Source organism: Phalaenopsis equestris, unplaced genomic scaffold, assembly GCF_001263595.1.
Source record: "Phalaenopsis equestris unplaced genomic scaffold, ASM126359v1 Scaffold000885, whole genome shotgun sequence".
In the NCBI taxonomy this organism is placed as follows: domain Eukaryota; kingdom Viridiplantae; phylum Streptophyta; class Magnoliopsida; order Asparagales; family Orchidaceae; genus Phalaenopsis; species Phalaenopsis equestris.
Window position 1 is genome coordinate 127,848 of NW_018165325.1, and position 18,621 is coordinate 146,468.

General features: G+C 34.0%; 2 protein-coding genes across 6 annotated transcripts in view; one reads left to right on the plus strand and one right to left on the minus strand.

Annotated features, from left to right (window-relative positions):
* The window catches only part of LOC110032195, a 16,584-nt gene extending 12,278 nt beyond the window's left edge, over positions 1 to 4,306 (plus strand). For both annotated transcript variants that reach the window (XM_020735739.1, XM_020735740.1), the window contains 3 exons: positions 2,468 to 2,573; positions 2,907 to 2,964; positions 3,077 to 4,306. In XM_020735739.1, coding sequence (XP_020591398.1) covers positions 2,468 to 2,573; positions 2,907 to 2,964; positions 3,077 to 3,880 — 968 coding nt within the window. In that variant the 3' untranslated portion in view covers positions 3,881 to 4,306. The remainder of the gene's footprint in view (positions 1 to 2,467; positions 2,574 to 2,906; positions 2,965 to 3,076) is intronic.
* An 876-nt stretch (positions 4,307 to 5,182) lies between these two features.
* The window catches only part of LOC110032198, a 67,700-nt gene continuing 54,261 nt past the window's right edge, over positions 5,183 to 18,621 (minus strand). The window contains exons 12-14 of one of the 4 annotated variants that reach the window (XM_020735746.1): positions 9,851 to 9,984; positions 5,461 to 5,658; positions 5,183 to 5,379 (exon numbers count right to left, since the gene is read on the minus strand). In XM_020735746.1, the coding sequence (XP_020591405.1) occupies positions 5,478 to 5,658; positions 9,851 to 9,984 (315 nt within the window). In that variant the 3' untranslated portion in view covers positions 5,183 to 5,379; positions 5,461 to 5,477. Of the gene's footprint in view, positions 5,659 to 9,850; positions 9,985 to 18,621 lie in introns of all 4 variants that reach the window. The other 3 variants (XM_020735748.1, XM_020735747.1, XM_020735745.1) reach the window with 3 other exon arrangements.

Genomic DNA, 18,621 nt, shown 5'->3' on the forward strand with positions numbered 1-18,621 from the left:
CCTATATATTTTGCCACGCGCCTAGAATTGGACAATAATCTTGTTATATATTGTTTAGTTTTTTTTTTTTTTTAAAACCCTATGGAATAAGGATTAGAGGGGATGCCTGAGATATCCGATTAGGGGTATTTTAATTGTATACTGCGGGCTCTGAACATTCGAAAAGTACTCTGGGCTCTCGTTGAGAGCTTAACGGATTGTTTGTGTGTTAAAGTTTCAGGTCGAATTTTCAGACGACAGGTGAGATAGTAGATAAGACACTACCTACAGATTTCGCCCTCATTTCGTGAGGACTTTAAAATTTGGGGTTCGAGATTTCCCATAGGCGCAAGCTTCTATGGTAAATTACCTCTCTTGAAAACAGGAGAGCACTTTCGATTAAGCCTAGTAATTAAAGACTAAGCATTCAAACTTAGCATATACTAATAACAAATTTAAAATATTAAATTATAAAAAAATTTCACCGTCTCGAGCTTAAAGCGAATGGTGGGGGAAATGATGACAAACCCGATCAAGATCTTATGGTTCCATCATCCAGTTTGTCATGATCCCAAATCTAATGAGTTAGAGGAGGTAATCATTCCAACTTGACTGAAGGATCATTGTTAGCAGTCATGGGTTATTTCGTTCAAGAAAACACTGTAGATCTGGGGTGAATATTTGTCTAAGGGAATTAATCTAAGTCAATCTTAGCTTACATAGGGCTTTCTGTCATTTCAAATATATCATATGATTCAACACTCAAAAGGGCAAACTGTCATTGGAGAACATACGTGCTACAGCTCTGACCATAATATAATTGTATCATTTGACGACAAACCACCCGGTCAGAGGATTCTGGTCATAAACGCTTCTTTGTGGTGTTATTTGGCGGCAATAACCACATGGACAGAGAACTCGACCACTTCCATACTGACATAAGATTCGTTTTAAGCATGAATTTAGTAACATACTTGATATGCCATTACTCCTTGTGAGCTCGAGTCAGCATTAGATTTGTCCACCTCGATAAACGGTTGCGGAGGGTGGATGAATTTTATTTAAATATTATATTATTTTGTTATGATTTAAAATATATTTATTTTATAAATAAATCCTTCTGGTTGAAATTTACGATCAACACAACCATCATCAGTGTTAACTGGTTGAAATTTACGATCAACACAACCATCATCAGGGTTAACTAATAACTCATATCACTAAAAACACTAGTCTTATGAACTAAAGTTATTGTAAGGAGGAGGATCAGATTGGCTTAGTAGAGGCTCAAGCTTGTCGACTCCATTCCTGGTGGAAGGAGATCGAATTGGCCAAAGTGTGGGACCTATAACATTGCCTTATATGCAAGAAGAAGGCAAGGAATCCCAATGCTCACGAATCATTCTCGGACGCATTTGTTTGAATATTTAGAGGCACGTCGACTACATGCAAGTATTTTATTTTTATTAATTGAACTTTATTTTAAATAGCTTTGCATGTGTTTCGAGACAATTGATTTTGAGCTTAAGCCTATATTTTATCCTAAGCAACATTCTCGGATTTTGAGATTGAGTATTTAGCATGTTGGTTGGAGCACAATGTTGGTTGGAGCACATGCGAGTATTTTAATGGATTTTTAGGTGATAATATTATTATTTGCACGAGTATATTATCATTGAGATGGGTGTAAATATTTTCAGCCTCAACTTCGCATTCTGTGCACTTGTGAATCTCGTAAAGTTTAAATGTTTCGGACTTTAATTGTATATTTGGAATTATGTCTATCTCCCGCATTTTTTTTAATACCTTAATGTTAAAGTTGAAGAGCGAGTGGAGGCAGAGGAGCGGCTTGTAGGAATAGTTGAATCGAGTAGGTGGAGGAAGCTAGAGTTGAATGGAGTTGAGGAAGGATGAGTAGGTGGTGTGGTACGAAAACTGGCCTGAAATGTAATGAACTTTGGAGTGTCGTTTGATCCCGTGGAGCTGCTGGCCTTCAGTAGGAAAGAGGGGAGAGCAGCGTCTGGATTCGGGGAAAATTGGTGAACAGTGGAGTTGGCCGGCGCTTAATGGTGTGAGGCTTTGGATGATAGTTTGCGCGAGCCATGAAGGATCGGACCGCCGGTGGGGACAGAAAAGGAGTGGGGTCTGCCGGCGAGGATCTTGCCGGTGGGAGCTGCAAGTGAGAGCAGGAGGGGCTTGCTCTCGCACCATGCCTAATCGACCCGTTCTGTGAAACATATGTTAGGGTAAACACATACCTTGGCAATCTAATGAAATCTTGGAGCTTCTGCGAGATTGTTCTTCCATCTCCTTTTATCTCCTCTCTTGTTCAATGTCGTTCTTGTGGGTGAATCTTGCAAGGCATTAACTATGTGCAGGTTTCGGTTCAGCAGTCCCAACTTCAATTTAATTTATGGTTTATGTATAACACCGCATGTTCAAAATATATGATAGTAAAAAATATAAATTATCGTTTGTGAAATAATAGGAACCATGCAAGAGCATGAAGGGACTTTTTCGGAAAAGAGAGCATTCCTACTTCAGTTAGCAGCTGGGACTAGTTTGCAAAATATTGACGAATTCTTCTCTAACAGGTGAGTTTTTCAGAGACAATTTCGGCACCTAATCACCCATTAGGTGCCCTATTATTAATTGGGCCGCATTTACATACATACCACACAATTACTAAGTATTTACATATCTAACAACCAATACTTTGATTTTTTTACTTTCATACCACTCTAATCTTTCATATCACATCAAAAATACCACTATTTTTACAAAGTGAAACACACCTTTTCATGTGTCGGTAAGGCGGTATGTAAAAATTGAAGTTTTGGTACTAGTTTGTAAATACGTTGGAAATGAGTGGTATGTATGTAAATCTTCCTATATTATATAGTTTTCCTAATGAAGTGCATTCACAGATCAGATTTCCTTCTCGAGATTCTTCGAAGGCTAGGAATTAGGAGAGATGCAAACATAGTGAGCTTGCTCATCATCATTAGATTTTTTTTTTAATAAGTTTTAGCAGCTGCAGCATTGATTAAGATACTTCTACTCGAGCTCATTTCACTTAAAAAACATGAATGTACAGCATGAGAAGCTCCAAAATCCAGAACAAAAGATGAGTTCTCAATTTCCTGTATCGTTCAAGAGAAGCAATCAAATTGCTAATTTTTGTGAAAACCCACAAGAGGATTTTTGTGTCAATAAGATTGAACAATATGACAATCTTTTAGAGCTAAAATGGGATGATACTGAGATTCAGGCTCTTCCATACAATAATTCCCCAATAACAAAGTTCAAAATCGAACATTGGATGCCAGATTTATCTACTGAGAAAACTCTTCCACTTTTGTGCAATTTCAAAAATCCTGCTTCAGCCATTGAATTGATCAAAGAATTTGATTTCAGCGAGTACAGATACACTGATGAATCTCAAGCCCTGCTTAGCCCACCATGTGATATTTCGGAGTTCAATGTATTTTTAGCTCATAATGCCAGTTATATGGGACAATTATGCAAAAGCCTGAATTGCAATTCAGTACTAAACCACAAAGAAATGTTTGATTTGTCTGTTGCAGAAGATTCAGATACTTCATTCAATTCAAACGTAGAATTAAATAGTAGCAGCCATGGATTTCTTAGAAGAAATCATGATTCATTCCAAGCTGACTATATCCTCCCCGACATTTATAATTCTGATAGTCTCCTCCAACAACAAGCACTTTCTGAAGAACAATTTATCTTCCCTTTGCTGGAGTGGGATGCTGCTGCAGAGCAAGAGATGTCAACTCCTATATGTCTTGTTTCAAAAGAGTTGGATCAAATTACAGAATCCCCCCTATATGATACTTTTGATTTTCACGACGACATAGGAAGTTTTGAGCTTTTTTAATGTTGATGGAAGGGAAGGTCTCAGTTTTTACAGAGCTACAGTGTTGATTTCATTTAGCAAGATTGGGAGCATGGTATGCGTGATTCTCTGTTCGGCAAACAGAATTATTCTGATAGTAGTGAAGGGAAAAAGAGGTTTAAGGGAGATCCAAATGATGTTTCTGTAAATATGTTTAGATTGAGAATTAAATACAAGCCCTTATGTTTTGATTCCTATTTGCCTATTCCTATTATCTAGTTGGTGACTTTTTAACTATTTATTTATTTGTAAATTTTGTTTTTTTTTTTTATTTGGAATTGAGATATCTTCTTTGATTAAGAGTTTCCTGTTGATTGCGTCACAAGACTCTTATTGCTGGATTCTGTTTTTAGTATCTGGAGTTACCAAAAACTCAGCTTCATTAAAGGTAAAAAGGTTTCTACTAAGATCGACTAGATCCTTTTGAAGTTATTATTACTATTATTATATTACTAATTAAAATTTCAGTATTTTCATTTGTTAAGATGATACATTTAGCTCCTTCGGTTAAAAAAAACATGATATCTTAGACTAATTAATATTTATGGTACTTTTGTTAATAGTTATAAGGTTTTATAAGTAATTTAATTATTAGTTGATATAACAAAGTTGTATGAATAAATCAAGTTAATTATTATTAAATGATAAGCATAATTACTCTAAATAGTCATGCATTTCTTAATTGATGTATAAATTAGGAAAATTGGCGATAAATTAAGCAATTTATTTATTAAATAATTGATAAAATGGTAAATTATTCAAATTTATTATATATTAAAGATACAAATATAATATTAATTTAATTATCAATTAGATTAATTAAGCTAATTATAAATTCAATAGATTAGTAAGCAATTCGTCATTGAAAATAGAAATTGAGCTTCATGAATGCAAATCTATTTTCCCTTGGATGTGGTGTTGCTAACATTCAATAACAATAAAAGCTTAACATAAAAGAAAATCAATTTTAATATTTGATTGGTAAAATTACCTATCTAACATAAAAGAAAATCAATTTTAATATTTGATTGGCAAAATTACCTAATCACAAGTAATATTTGTGCCGATATGACTAATACCTCCAAAACTTGGTAAAGATATATCAAAATTTTTTGGGGCATTTACATACATACCATCCAATTCTTATGTATTTACATAACTAACACCTAAACTTTTTACATTTATATCACTCAAATCTTTTGTCACAACAAAAATATGATTATTTTAACTTTAAAGTGAAATACACCTTTTTATTCATAGGTAAGGTGACATACATGTACAAATAATTTTTAGTACTTGGACATATAAATAGATAACAATAGTGTTATGTATGTAAATCATTGAAGTGGATTTTCAATCCATCAAATATGCCCGATAAAAGAATATCACGAATCCTCACCCTCACATCTCCATCAAAGTAAATTTTGAGCCCCTAGTTCTAGTTCTTGGCATACGTGTAATATGAGTTTTCCATTCAAATCCTGCATTTTTCACCAAATTGCATCTAACCTGGTGAAACTATAAAGAAAAACTCATTTGTAAATTGTCATAATTTGCATTACCTGAACGAAACCATCTCTTATAACTTTTCTGTTGGCCCATCTGTAGAAGAGTCGGCGGCCTGCCGAGCAGACAGCACCTTGTCTAAAGTCTGGTCTGGAACCGTAACTCCAGTATTTTCCATGTCGGCAACAATGGCAATGGCTGCATCTACTTCTCCAACATCCAGGCAAAGTAAGATGACTTCATCATACAATGGGCTGGTTCAGATTAGAAAGAAAACTAATTTAAGGATGGTTTTAATACATTAAAGAAACGAAGAATTGCATACATACCACTAAATTCATATGTATTTACAAATCTAACACCTAAACTTAATTTTTTTACATACATATCACCATATTTATGCATGAAAAGGTGTATTTTACCTTTTATAAGTTAAAATGCTGATATTTTTTATATGATATGACTTATATTAAAGTCATTACGACATGTTCACTAGACTTATTACTTTTGTTTGAACAAAAGGGGGGATTGACCAAGTGTTTTCCTATTTCAGTTGGATTGCATCAAGGATAATTTTAAGCCCGTATCTATTTTACTTTAGCTATGGATACTCTTACCGAGCATTTACCGGAGGATGTACCTTGGTATATGTTTTTTGTTGATGATATCCTTCTTGTGGACAAGGTTAAAGAAAGAGTTCATGAAAAACTCAAGTTTTGGAGGCCTACGTCTAAAGGCCTTAATTTGAGTACATCCAACATTGAAAATGTTAGAAGTTATATTACGAAACAATTTATTTTTGTTAAAAGTTATGAGGATTAAATTTATTTCCTTGGATTGGAATTATTTCTTTTTTTATGTTTCATGTTTTATGTTGTTTCTTTTATCTCTAAGTAATTAATATAAATTGATTAATTGGATATATAGGTGTTATATCTTTCATTTCCTGTTATTTCTTATTTATTGTCTTTCCTATTGTAGGATTCATATAATGGTTATTTATACCCTTATTTCATATCAATAAAATAATTCTGCTGAATACTGAAAATCAACAAAATACATGAAATGTAATTTTAGTAGTAGTAGAGCTAGTGGTAGAGTTATAAGAATAGGTGATCAAAGAATTAAAAGAAGTGAATGTTTTAGATATCTCGTGTCTATTGCTAAAAATGATGGTGACATAGATAGATGGGGATGTACTAGTAGAATTCAAGTTGGATGGTTGAAGTGGTGGAATGCATCGAGTCTATTATGTGATAGAAAAGTACTGCTTAGACTTGAAAAAAAAATTATAAAATGGGGGTGAGACCTGCAATGCTTAATGACATAAAACGTTGTCCTATAAAAGTGAAGCATAAAACTAAGTGATGAGAATGTTTAGGTGGATGAGTGACTTTACACTTAGAAACAAAATGAGAAACAAATATATCCGTGAAAGAGTTGGTGTAGCTCCAGTGACAAATAAGATTAGATATCGTCTTAGTTGGTTTGGTCATATTAAATGTTGATCATCCGATGATCCGATTAGGAGAGTAGATATTTTAGATTTGACTTATGATGTTAAGAAATGTAGAGGTTGATCTACAAAGACTTGAGCTTGCTTTATAAAAAATAATTTTAGCTTATAGAATTAAATGAAAAATATGACACTAGATAGGACACAAAAGAGAAGAATATTCATGTAGTTGACCCCACTTAGTGGCATAAAGACTTATTGTTGTTGTTGTTGTCGTCGTCTGTTATATACATTGTTGGGCAAACCATGTTGAAATTCTGTTTGAACAAGGTACATATGCAAAATAATTAAAACCTTCAAAATTAAGTACCCGTACACATCTATTTTTTACACAAGGAGGAAATCTTGTATTTATATGTTTCTCTGGTACCACAAAATCCATATGCGCATTTCTTGGCAATGAGAGGTAAGAGACTCAATTGGTGTGTTACATAACCATACGCACTTTTTTTGGCGTGATTGCCAAACACAACATTCATTAATTACCCTTCATATGGAGGGCCATGCTAGAATATTGTATAAATGTGGACTAATGGGACCTTAAGTAAACAATAATAAAATGACATTAAGGAGCGCTAATGTAATATAAGAATTAAACAGAAAACTTCAAGAAAAGAAAAAATGAATGGTGATGATGAATGAAAATAAAGCACAAAAAAAAAAAGTCATAGCTGGCTGAAGCAGAACTTATAAGTGACTTGCAATGACTCGGTGGTTCATACGTAACACGGGAATGGATAGAATCTAACCTGCAAAGATTCTTTAAACATCCGGAACATACAAAAACACACTCAAGGAGTGAATGAATTGATTGGAGAAAATGAACTAACATGGCTTCCTATTTATAACATTAAAATTGATTACTGGTAGGGCCCACTGAGATAAAATGAAAACATAAAGATGAAGATTATGGCACTTGAAACGTACAAAAATTTGAAATTCGTAATCACAAATTCCACAATCAATACAAGAAGATAGAATATTTCATAATTCAAGAGAAGAAATTAGAAATATTGCACATATTAATGAAAAAATATTCAGGAATTTAACAAATTTTGGAAAATTTTAAGTCTTGCACATGCTTTATGAGAATCTTTTTAACTCAAGTACTATGCCTCAAAAGTCATGCAGCTTGTATTTAAAAAAGCACATAGTTCTCTAAAATATGCTCTAGTCTATGAAATTAAACACATCCGCATATGCACTAATAAATATGCTAAATGCTCAAACTTGAGGTTAACTGATGTCAAGTTAACTAAAAGTGAGAAAAACTTAAGCTTTCTCAAATTGAGAGGCAAGCAGTTACTTTAAAAAAAGTGCAATCCTTGTGAGAAATTCAAAGTTCTTTTATAGCCAAGTATAAAAAACGAATCTCTTGTGGCAGTCTCCTCTTCGACTCTCGATGTAACGGTCGAGAGTAACGTCGCCTTAAGTCTCGTCGTCCATATCAGCCAATCGTTGTTGTAACAACGAATCACTTGTTGTATTTCTTCCCGGGTTAGGTCCGACGCATATCAAGTGGTGGCATGATCAGAAGTGTTTCAGGAAAGAGACGAGAGAAGGAAGGAGAAGATAAGAAGAGGAAAAAAAGGAGGAAAAGATGTAAAAGAAGAAAAAAAAAATTGGGTGGATTGGGTGAGGGTTGATGCTGGGAATCATATGGTAGGACTAGGGTTGTGCTAACTCTGATACCAAAATTAACCCAAACCACAACTCAATAGACACAATTTTTGCTGATTTCGAAGGAAGCATGAGGACCCTTGGACAAAAAACAACACAAATATGTGAACGATAATATAAGATGTACTCAACAAGTAATAAGATAAGTACTACAAAACAGCAGGAACAGTCCTGGACAACGTCGAAAGGTGGCTGAGAAGTCACCGAGGCTGAGGAAGAGTCAGCAGCAGCCGGACGATTGTCAGGTAGTCAGCAGTGGCCGGAGTAGCGTTGGGAGGGCCTGGAGAGGTCGGCAGCCTGTGGTAAGATGCGTCGGAGAGAGAGGCAATGGCAGAATGACTATTGCGAGGTGCTGGAGGGTGCTGCAGCCCACTTAGAAGGGTGTAGGAAGAGGGTGCAACACTGAAAATGAGTTGGGAAGGACTGGAGGATCCTGCGGCTTGAAAGGAATGACTGCAACCGGAGTATGGCTGGGGAATCGGAGGACCAGTGCTGAACGAAGCGTTAGGAAGAAATGATAATGTGATAGAGTGGAGTAATCACCACTTCAGATGAGATACAGCCAGAGCACCACTTACTGTCAGATCAGCCCTCACAAGGGAAAAGAAATTGCACAGAGGCAAACATGAAATGAGAAATCACAAAGAAAAACTAGTTAGACATAAGAAAATAACATGCATAAATAGGAGAGGAAGGGAAGACAAAAAACGCTAGATCCGAGAAAGGAAAGAGGTGAAGAATGGAAGGATTGCAGCGGCAAGGAGCGGAGGTAGAAGAAGAGGGCACGGGGGAGGAGGCGAGCAAAGCGCATGTCTCAAGACGGAGTGCAGAGCGAACGATTTAGGGTGGAACAAATGAATCGGCACATTAATACAATGGACTGGTCTGGTCCAGCAAGAGAGGCTGGACCAGCACCTTTCCACGTCCAATTGACGGGCGTGAATTGAACAACCCCACGTCAATATATATATATATTATATATATATGAGTTGAATTGACTTTGTTTTGAACGAGCCGTCTCCAAATAAAAAACAATCAATTTTGAGACAACAGTGGTATATTGATTATCGAGTGATAGTAAGATTTGGAAATAATTATCAGCCATATTTAAATTGTGCATGATGTAAGATGTCCATTTTTAAAGCAGACATATGAATAAATAACTATAGTTTAATGATATTATTGACTTTAAACAATATAATATATCACATTCAATTCCATCAAAATCAATGTATTTCTTATAACCTTACCTCCCAAAAACATAGCCAAGCTTATGTGTTTCTTGCAAAATTGTCAAGAAAGCTGAAGGAAGAGGAGCTCTCAAAGCAGCACGCAATATCATTGCACAGTCTCCAATGGTCGGTTTTCCACCTAATTCAATCACCTGAAATTTCAAAAAAGAATTTATAACTAAAAACAATATCTTCAGTTTCACAAGAAGAGATCCATTTGAAGTCTATGAAAAATAAGATACCTCAAAATCAGGCATGACTAAAAAACGTAGTCATATATAGGTTAAGTAAAGGTGTCATTTCGAATGGTCCACAAACAAGCAGATAAAGAACATGCTAAATAAATATATCAAACAAATTTTAAAGCATGAGAAGTTCAGCAATTTCAAGAGTAGCAAACGAGGACTCTCCTCTAGAAGTTTTCTATGATAAATTAAGCAGAATTATGTTCATCTGGCATGCTCAAAATTCACTTTCAAGCAAACCTGCCCAAATAGGTAAACGATATTCAACTAGCAAGCGATAAAAGCAAAGTCGAAACTCAGTAACTAAATTTAGGCTAGATAATCTTTAGAAAATATAAATACATACCCCTTTATTCTTATGCATTTACATGTCTAACACCTAAACTTCAATTTTTACATACATACAAACTCACATATGCATGATAAGGGAATATTAACTTTCTAAAAGTTAAAATGGTGGTATTTTTATTAGAGTGGTATAAATGTAAAAAATAAACTCAAGTGTACATATGTAAATACATAAGAATTGGGCGGTATGTATATAAATGCCCCTAATCTTTATTGAGACAAAATTCAATTCTGTAATGCTGCTTTTAGGGATGTCAAAACACATTTGTCTTGCTTTTATATTTTGATCGGTACGGTAGATTGAAACCACTTAAACTTTGAGTATTGTTATCAAAGTCTAATTCTATATGTGAATTTGCAGTAACACGTTTCCTTTCAAAATTATATAAAGGGGCATTTACATCCACAGCACGCGATGCTTGTATTTACATGTATAACACTAAACATTCATATTTACATATATATATCACTCAAATCTTTAACATCACATTGCAAATGCCACCATCACCACTTTTTTTAAAGTGAAATACACATATTTTCATGCATAGGTTTATCAAACTTTGGGTATTAGTAATTACATAAGATTTTGTGGCATGTATGTAAATTTCTATTATATAAATACTGTGTTGGAAGTAATATAGATGTAAATTAAGTCCCTACAAGCACAGTGGCATCACCGCAATGAGTTCTTGGTGTGCTATGAATCAAAACTTTATCTAAGTTTATTGGCACCCACAATAGAATTCAGTTTGAATTTATACCGTATTTTTCTTCGCACCCACAATCTAAGTTTAACCAATCAATTTTCAAAAAAATAATAGTGAAATGCCTAATACAAGAACTTCCAATAACAATGCCAATCAAGCTGATGACGGTGATCATAATGTAATAACCATGAAGCAGGTATTGGGCCTGACTGGGTATGCGAGTTCAAAAAATACAAAAAACTTTTTGGGGCATTTACATACATAGCACACAATCTTATTTATTTATATATCTTCCAACTAAACTTTCACATTTACGCACATAGCCTCAAATATTTAATGTCCAATCAAAAACAACACTATTACCACTTTTTAAAGCGTGAAATACACATTTTCATGGATAGTTTTAGTACCCATTAGTGCTATGTATGTAAATAACAAAGTTTAGGTGTGAGATATGTAAACACGTAAGAATTGCGTGCTACGTAAAAATGGTTTGGTATGTATGTAATTTTTCCTTTCTCTTATATTTTTAATTATTTTAATAAATGGGTTGGAGTCTTATTAACTATGTTTGTGTTAGATTATTTTCTACTAGGATCCAAATTGACTTTCTCTAGAAGCATTCATAATCCTCAAGGGAAATTTTAGCTTAACTAAAAGAGTAAGAGAGGCGTCAATAATAGTAAGGCCAGTGTTTGAGACATACTGAGCTACTAGAGCATAGCCAAACCATTCATTTCATATGAATAAAATAAGATGAAAATCGTATTTTGTAGGAATTAAATTAGGATCTTTCTTATTTTGTTTGTTATTATCATATTTTCGATTTTTTTTGTTGAAATTTTATATAAGAGAGGAATCTTTATTAGGTATAAAGGAATCTCCGCTCTCACCTGAGCTTATCTCTTGAACTAAGGATTTACCACCAGTGCCGCAGATGGCCACAAACATTTCTAATGATAACAAATAATTTCATAGGAGGTTCTTTTGTTTTCAATGCAACATCTTTGAAGTAGTGACACGCAATGGAGGGGATAAAATGAAGCAAGATGGAGGGAGAGAAAGAAAAAAAAATGCGGGCATCAACTGTAACACCAACGATAGTGCTGGTATCATGACCTGACTCGGGAGCATGAAATACCAAAGCAAAAACAGATAGTCACATAGAGAAAGAACTATCTAAAGATTTTATTTAAACAAAAATCATTAATTTACAGATATTCATTCAGATTTAAAATTTAACAACCAGAAAAAAAATAAAACTGAAATATTGTACATATCTCCCTGTCACCTCGATGCTTGTAAAAATACTCTGGAGTATCCATCTATTTTAAAGAAAGTTATCATTTAATATATTAACTAGAGGTATGAGTTAAATTATTCAGTGGGTAAAATATTTCTAAATTACAAAAAACATTTTCAAAATATATTGTAAAAAGAAAATAAGCAGTAAAATGGAGACGGTAAAAAATCAATTTCCTAGCTACTTTTATTTTTTTCAATTACAAGATTCGTCAATGGGAATCACCCTTTAAATGTGTACTAAAAACACACATTTAACATTTTCCAAAACCCACCAAAAAGGTAGGCAATCATTTCCATTCATTTCTATTTTACTTTGGCGAGTACATTGCATCCCTAGTCAGTGCCATCTTGGGATGACTCCTCATATGCATATGCATATACTATATTTTTATTTTTTTATTTAACATCTAAAAAACGTAAAACTTATATTATTTAAACGAAAGTAATAAAAAATGTTGCAATTGATTTCATAAATAAAAAAAAAACTATTGTATTTATCCACCTATTTAGCAAGATCAATTATTGTTTCCTCAACAACAACAACAACAACAACAACAAAGCCTTAATCCCACTACATGGGGTCGGCTACATGAATCCTTTTTCTCCATTGCGTCCTATTTAGTGTCATATTTTCATTTAATTCTAGTAAATTAAGATCATTTTTAATACAATAAGCCCAAGTCTTCCTAGGTCTACCTTTGCCTTTCTTAACACAAGTCGAATCTAAACATCTACTCTCCTCATCGGATCATCAGATGGTCGACGTTTAATGTGACCAAACCATCTAAGACGACTTTCTCTAATTTTGTCCGTCACAGGAGCTACACCAACCCTATCACGAATATATTCATTTCGCATTTTGTCTCTAATTGTAAAGCCACTCATCCACCTAATCATTCTCATCTCGGCATTTTGTCTCAATTATTGTTTCCTCAAATCAACTTAATCCTTTAGTGTACCTATAATAAGACATGGACTTTGATAAGTCTCTGTTCATTTGTATCATTCTTTCATGTTAATTAAAACTTAACTATTATTTACTATTATTATTAATTAGATACATTTATTCGCAGTTTAACTATTTAATTAGTTCTTTGTTACTTTATATGACAATATATATTGTGTCAGACAATAATATATCACAATTAAATAATTTAACTTTCAAATTTTTGATTAAATGATTTTCCTAAATCTCTTTCGACATGCTTAAATTAGAAGCAACTTAATTAGGCTTCTAAAGGTAGGGTACTTAAAACTTTAGCTTGGCTTAACACTAATTAATTAGAAAAAACAACATTTAAATATTGATATTGGACTTGTAATTGAATTTTCTTTCCCATATCAATGTCCTTTCCGAATTTAGCATTTTCTCCAAATACTTTAAAAATTTTCAGTAATTAGACATTAGGATTTTCTTAATAATCCAATTTAGCTAGCAATAAATTTCTTTAGTATATTGAATAAAAATTATTACAAACACAAATATTAGATTCAAAATTTGTACCTAAGCCACAGTCTTTCCTTCTCGCTACCTTGCCCAATTTTTGTGCTTGAAGCATACAGAACTAGAGTCGAGCATGATAGGGAAAAGCCTCTCTTATACCTCACACAGAAAGTAGAAGTGCCTCCTGCACACTCGATCAAGCATCTCTTGCATGGAGGAATAGTCACAATAAGCAGCTTGTGCGCATATATGCTTAATCAAGCATCATCTACACATGTGTGTCACTCGAGTTTTTGTGTGTTCGATTTGTGTGAAAATGAAGGAACGAAGGCATGCCTTGAGTGCAAAAAAAACCTTGCTCACACGACTGCGGAATTTTTCACTCTTCTTCTAAGCTTTTCCTTACAGCCAGACATAAGCGTGCGCAGAGAAGGCTCATCTTGAGTCGCTTCTCCACTTCCCTCTTTTCGGTTTCACCAACTCCCTCCCTTTCTCTCTTGTTGTCTCTCGCTCTCTGTACTCACACGTACGATTCAAATGAAAAGAAACTAGAGGATAAGCCATCTGTTTCTCCCATGGACAGTGGGAGCGTCGTTAGAACGACACTTGCGAAGTAGGTGTTGTAACCAAGTAATTAGAACATTTTTTTTAAATTAATTAAAATTAAAAATGATCATTACAATCTTCTCTACTTATAAAAATTAATTCTTAAAATTTAAGTATAAGAACATAATTCATAACTCAACTACATAGTTGTAGATATCTCTCTCATTTTTTTATTCGTTCTCTCATAAAACATCTCTTTCTGTCCCATGTTTCCACAATAGATGAAAATATGAATATCTCAATTTCTGATCTGTTTGACATCATAGTCCATAATTCTTTCGAGTTTTTTTCTACAAATGTCAGATCTGGATATTGCTAGGATACATGATAGGCTTGCTAGCCTCATTAGCAATGTATTTTCAAAATAAACAGATATGAATTATATACTCTATACATATGCCCTAGTAAAGCAAACATATAAAAACTATTTTTTTCTAATTTTCTCCAAAATCTCATAGTGACAAACACATCGTAGGCTCAATTTTTCAGACTTTTTAAACATTTAACACCCTTCATAGAACTCTTTCAAAAAGATAAATTCCTTTATCTTTAATTTCAATTGTCGGTCCTTAGCATAACATTACTTTCTCTGTACATCATGAACTGCCCTCAATCTATCACTAATATGCCAGATTTTCTCAGTTCTTTCATCAAACTAACCCAACACCAATTTTCTTCCTTTCGCCTGTTTCTGCCTAACAAAGAGGTGTCCTGCATTTTCTTCCACAAAAGACTTCATAAAAAGTCATGTTGAAATTGATCTGAAAGCAATTGCAGTAGGCAAATTCTATCAAAGGTATGTGCATTTCCCAATTTCCACCAAAATGAAGCACACAAAATCTAAGTAGATCTTCTGATTAACCATCTGTTAGGGAATGAAATGTATTGAACATTAGTTGTGTACCCAAATCCTCTTGATATTTTCTCCATAGTCTAGATGTTAATCTACTATCTCAATCTGAAACAACTAACTTTGGAATTCCATACCATCGCATAATTTCATTTACATAAATTTTGGCCAACCTATTCACATAATTCCTCTGTTTGATAGGCATGAAATATGTAGACAGACAAATGATTAAAAATCACACATATAACATCATGATATTGCTTTGATCCAGGTAGTTCAATTACAAAGATTATCGCAATGCCTTCTTAATTCCACTTTGGTATAGGCAACCATTGTAATAACCCACTAGGCATTTGATGTTCAACCTTAAGCATCTTATAAGAAGGACATTTTGCCACACATTTTGTTGCACTATGCTTTAAACCTAGCCATCATAATACGTTTCTAGGTTCATGATACATCATGTTGCTTCTTGGATGTATTATGTATCCTAAAAAGTGGGCTTCATGAAAAAATTATTTTAATAAGTAGTTAACATCAAGAATGTAAATTCTATTTTTGTATCTCAATAATTTTTCCTCATTTAACATCAAGAATGTAAATTCTATTTTTGTATCTCGATAATTTTTCCTCATCAATCTCATATTCCCCACTTGACCTGCATTTACTCAGTCAAAAATTTTATGGAATTGAGCATGCTACGATAAGTTATCTCATATTATGTCCTTCAAAAGGTCATTGAACAAGCATTTGATTCAATAATAAAAAAATTTATCATTTGGAGCCACTAGTGATAACTACAAATATTTTATAACTTTAATTAGTTCTTGTTAGGAAATTACTCAATTTGCACAGCCAACTATCTTTCTGATTAATGCATCTGCAACTACATTAGGTTTCCCTTAATGATATTGTTTATTTAAATCATAATCTTTAATAAGCTTTGATAATCAGGAACACTTTACATCTGACTTCATACAAGTAATGACCTATATCTTCAAAGCAAATACGATTGTTGCTAACTCCAGGTTACAATTAGAATAATTATTCTCATAATTTTTTTAGTTTTCTTGAGGCATAAATAGTCAACTTTCTGTGTTGCATGAGAACACATCGAAGTTTTCTTAAGTAGCTTCACTGTAAAACTTAAGAGTCAATCTAGATATTGGAGTTGTCATCAAACATGTTTTTAACTTTTTAAAAGCATCCTTGCAGCGATCAACTACCTTATGAGTCAATCTAGATAAAGGCAATGCAATCTGAGAGAATCCCTCAACAAATCATCTATAATATTCTGTAATACTTAGTAAACTCTAAACTTCTGCAACAGTGATTGGTCTGGGTAAATCAACAATTGCCTTAACTTTGTTCTGATCAATTGATATGCATTCATTGCTAATCACATATCCTAAAAATGTTATGTTCCTAACACAAAATTCACTTCAATAATTTACAATACAACTAGCTCTCCTTCAATGTTTGCAAAATTTTGCAAAGATGATATGCATGATGAACTTCATCACTAGAATATATCAGAATGTCATCAATGAAGACAATTACAAATCTATAAAAATTTATTTAAAAATTCTATTTATAGGATTCAAAAAAATTACATGTTCATTCCGGGATCCAAAAGGCATAACCATAAATATATATTACCCCTACTTGGTACTAAAAATTGTCTTTGATATGCATCTTTTTTTAATTTTTAGTTGATGATATCTTGGTAATCAATCCTTGTTAACATGTATTTTTTTATTTGTCAGTTTATTTGATTCTTTATAATTAACGCATAACCTTAAAATCCTATATTTTTTTCTAAATAAAAAGCATTGGGGAGCTCCCCAAGGGGAAGAATTTGGTTTGATGAATCTTTTCTCCAATAAGTCCTGCAATTGACTCTTTAGTTCTTGTAGCTCCTTAATTGTCATCCTATATGGTGCCTTTGCTAATGGTTCTACAACTTGTATTAAGTCAATGGAGTTGGAGGAAAACTAGGTGACTCGTTTAAGAAGATTTATGGGTACTAATTTACTACTGATATATCCTCCAACTTCTTCATCTCTTTTGTAGTATCATTGACTTGAGCTACAAAACCTTCATACCGTTTTGCTAAAATTTTAAAAGACTTCAAACTCGATATCAACATAAAAAACTTCTCTCACACAAATTTGAATTCTAATTCTCCACAGATATTAAATTTGATTATTTGTTTACAGCAATCCATAACTGTAAAATGAACGGTCAATCTATCTTTATGATAATTCAAATTCAATTAATAGCAATATAATCAAATTCACCAGCAAGCTCTATCACAGATGATCAAAATCACATAATCATTTCTATTAGTCATTATGACAAACCCATTAAGCAAAATGGTTGATAGGGCATTAGGCGTCGCTACTGAAACGGGGCGGCTTTAGGAAGCCGACCAAATCGGCCGAGTTGGTTGGGGCCGGCCCAACCCCCTTCTGGAACCCCCCCCCCCTCCCTCTCCCTTCATTTTCCCTCCAATTCTCACTTTCCTTTTTCCCATTAATTACCTATTGCAAATCATTGCCTATTTATATTTCTTCAGTTTTCTAATTTCTTTTTTTTTATTTTACAAGCATTGCTATTTCTAGTTCTTCCACTTTTAATTTCTTTCTTACTTTACAGCATTGCCTAATATAAATCCTAATCCCATCATATATATGGTGGTATTTTGCCTAGAGAAGGGAGTTTTTGGAGATTATTCTGAGTTCAGATTCTTGTGTGGAGTGTTTTCCTTGTTCTAGAGTTGTATAAGAGGAGGTGGTGGTGCTCCGGTTATATCCTACTTTGAGTTGGTGTTGTATCTTCTTCCCTTTCCTGCTCAGCCTTCCCTCCACCCTCCTCAGCCGCCAACCTCCCAGCATTGCCTACCCACCCCTGTTGCCGCCCATACAACATCCCAACCTATTGTCCGACCATTTCCACCACTGTCTGGTCATCCCCGCATGTTCTCCACCCTTCCCGTCTGTTGTCCACCCTTCCCGTCTGTTGTCCACCCTTCCCACATGTAGTTCCGCCTCCCCAAACAGTTGTTTGTAGTTCCGCCTCCCCAAACTTGGTATCCAGCCTGCCTACCACTCCAGCAGATATCCATCTAACTATTGTCTAGCAGGACTCCCCTTTCCGTTGTTTTCTTGCATCTCGACCACCTTCCAGCACACCTCCCGGCTCGACCCAGCTACCAGTCAATCCTACAGCAGCTTCCCTTCTAGCCTTCGTATCTGTCGCCGTCCTCTAAAAGGGGACTTTAT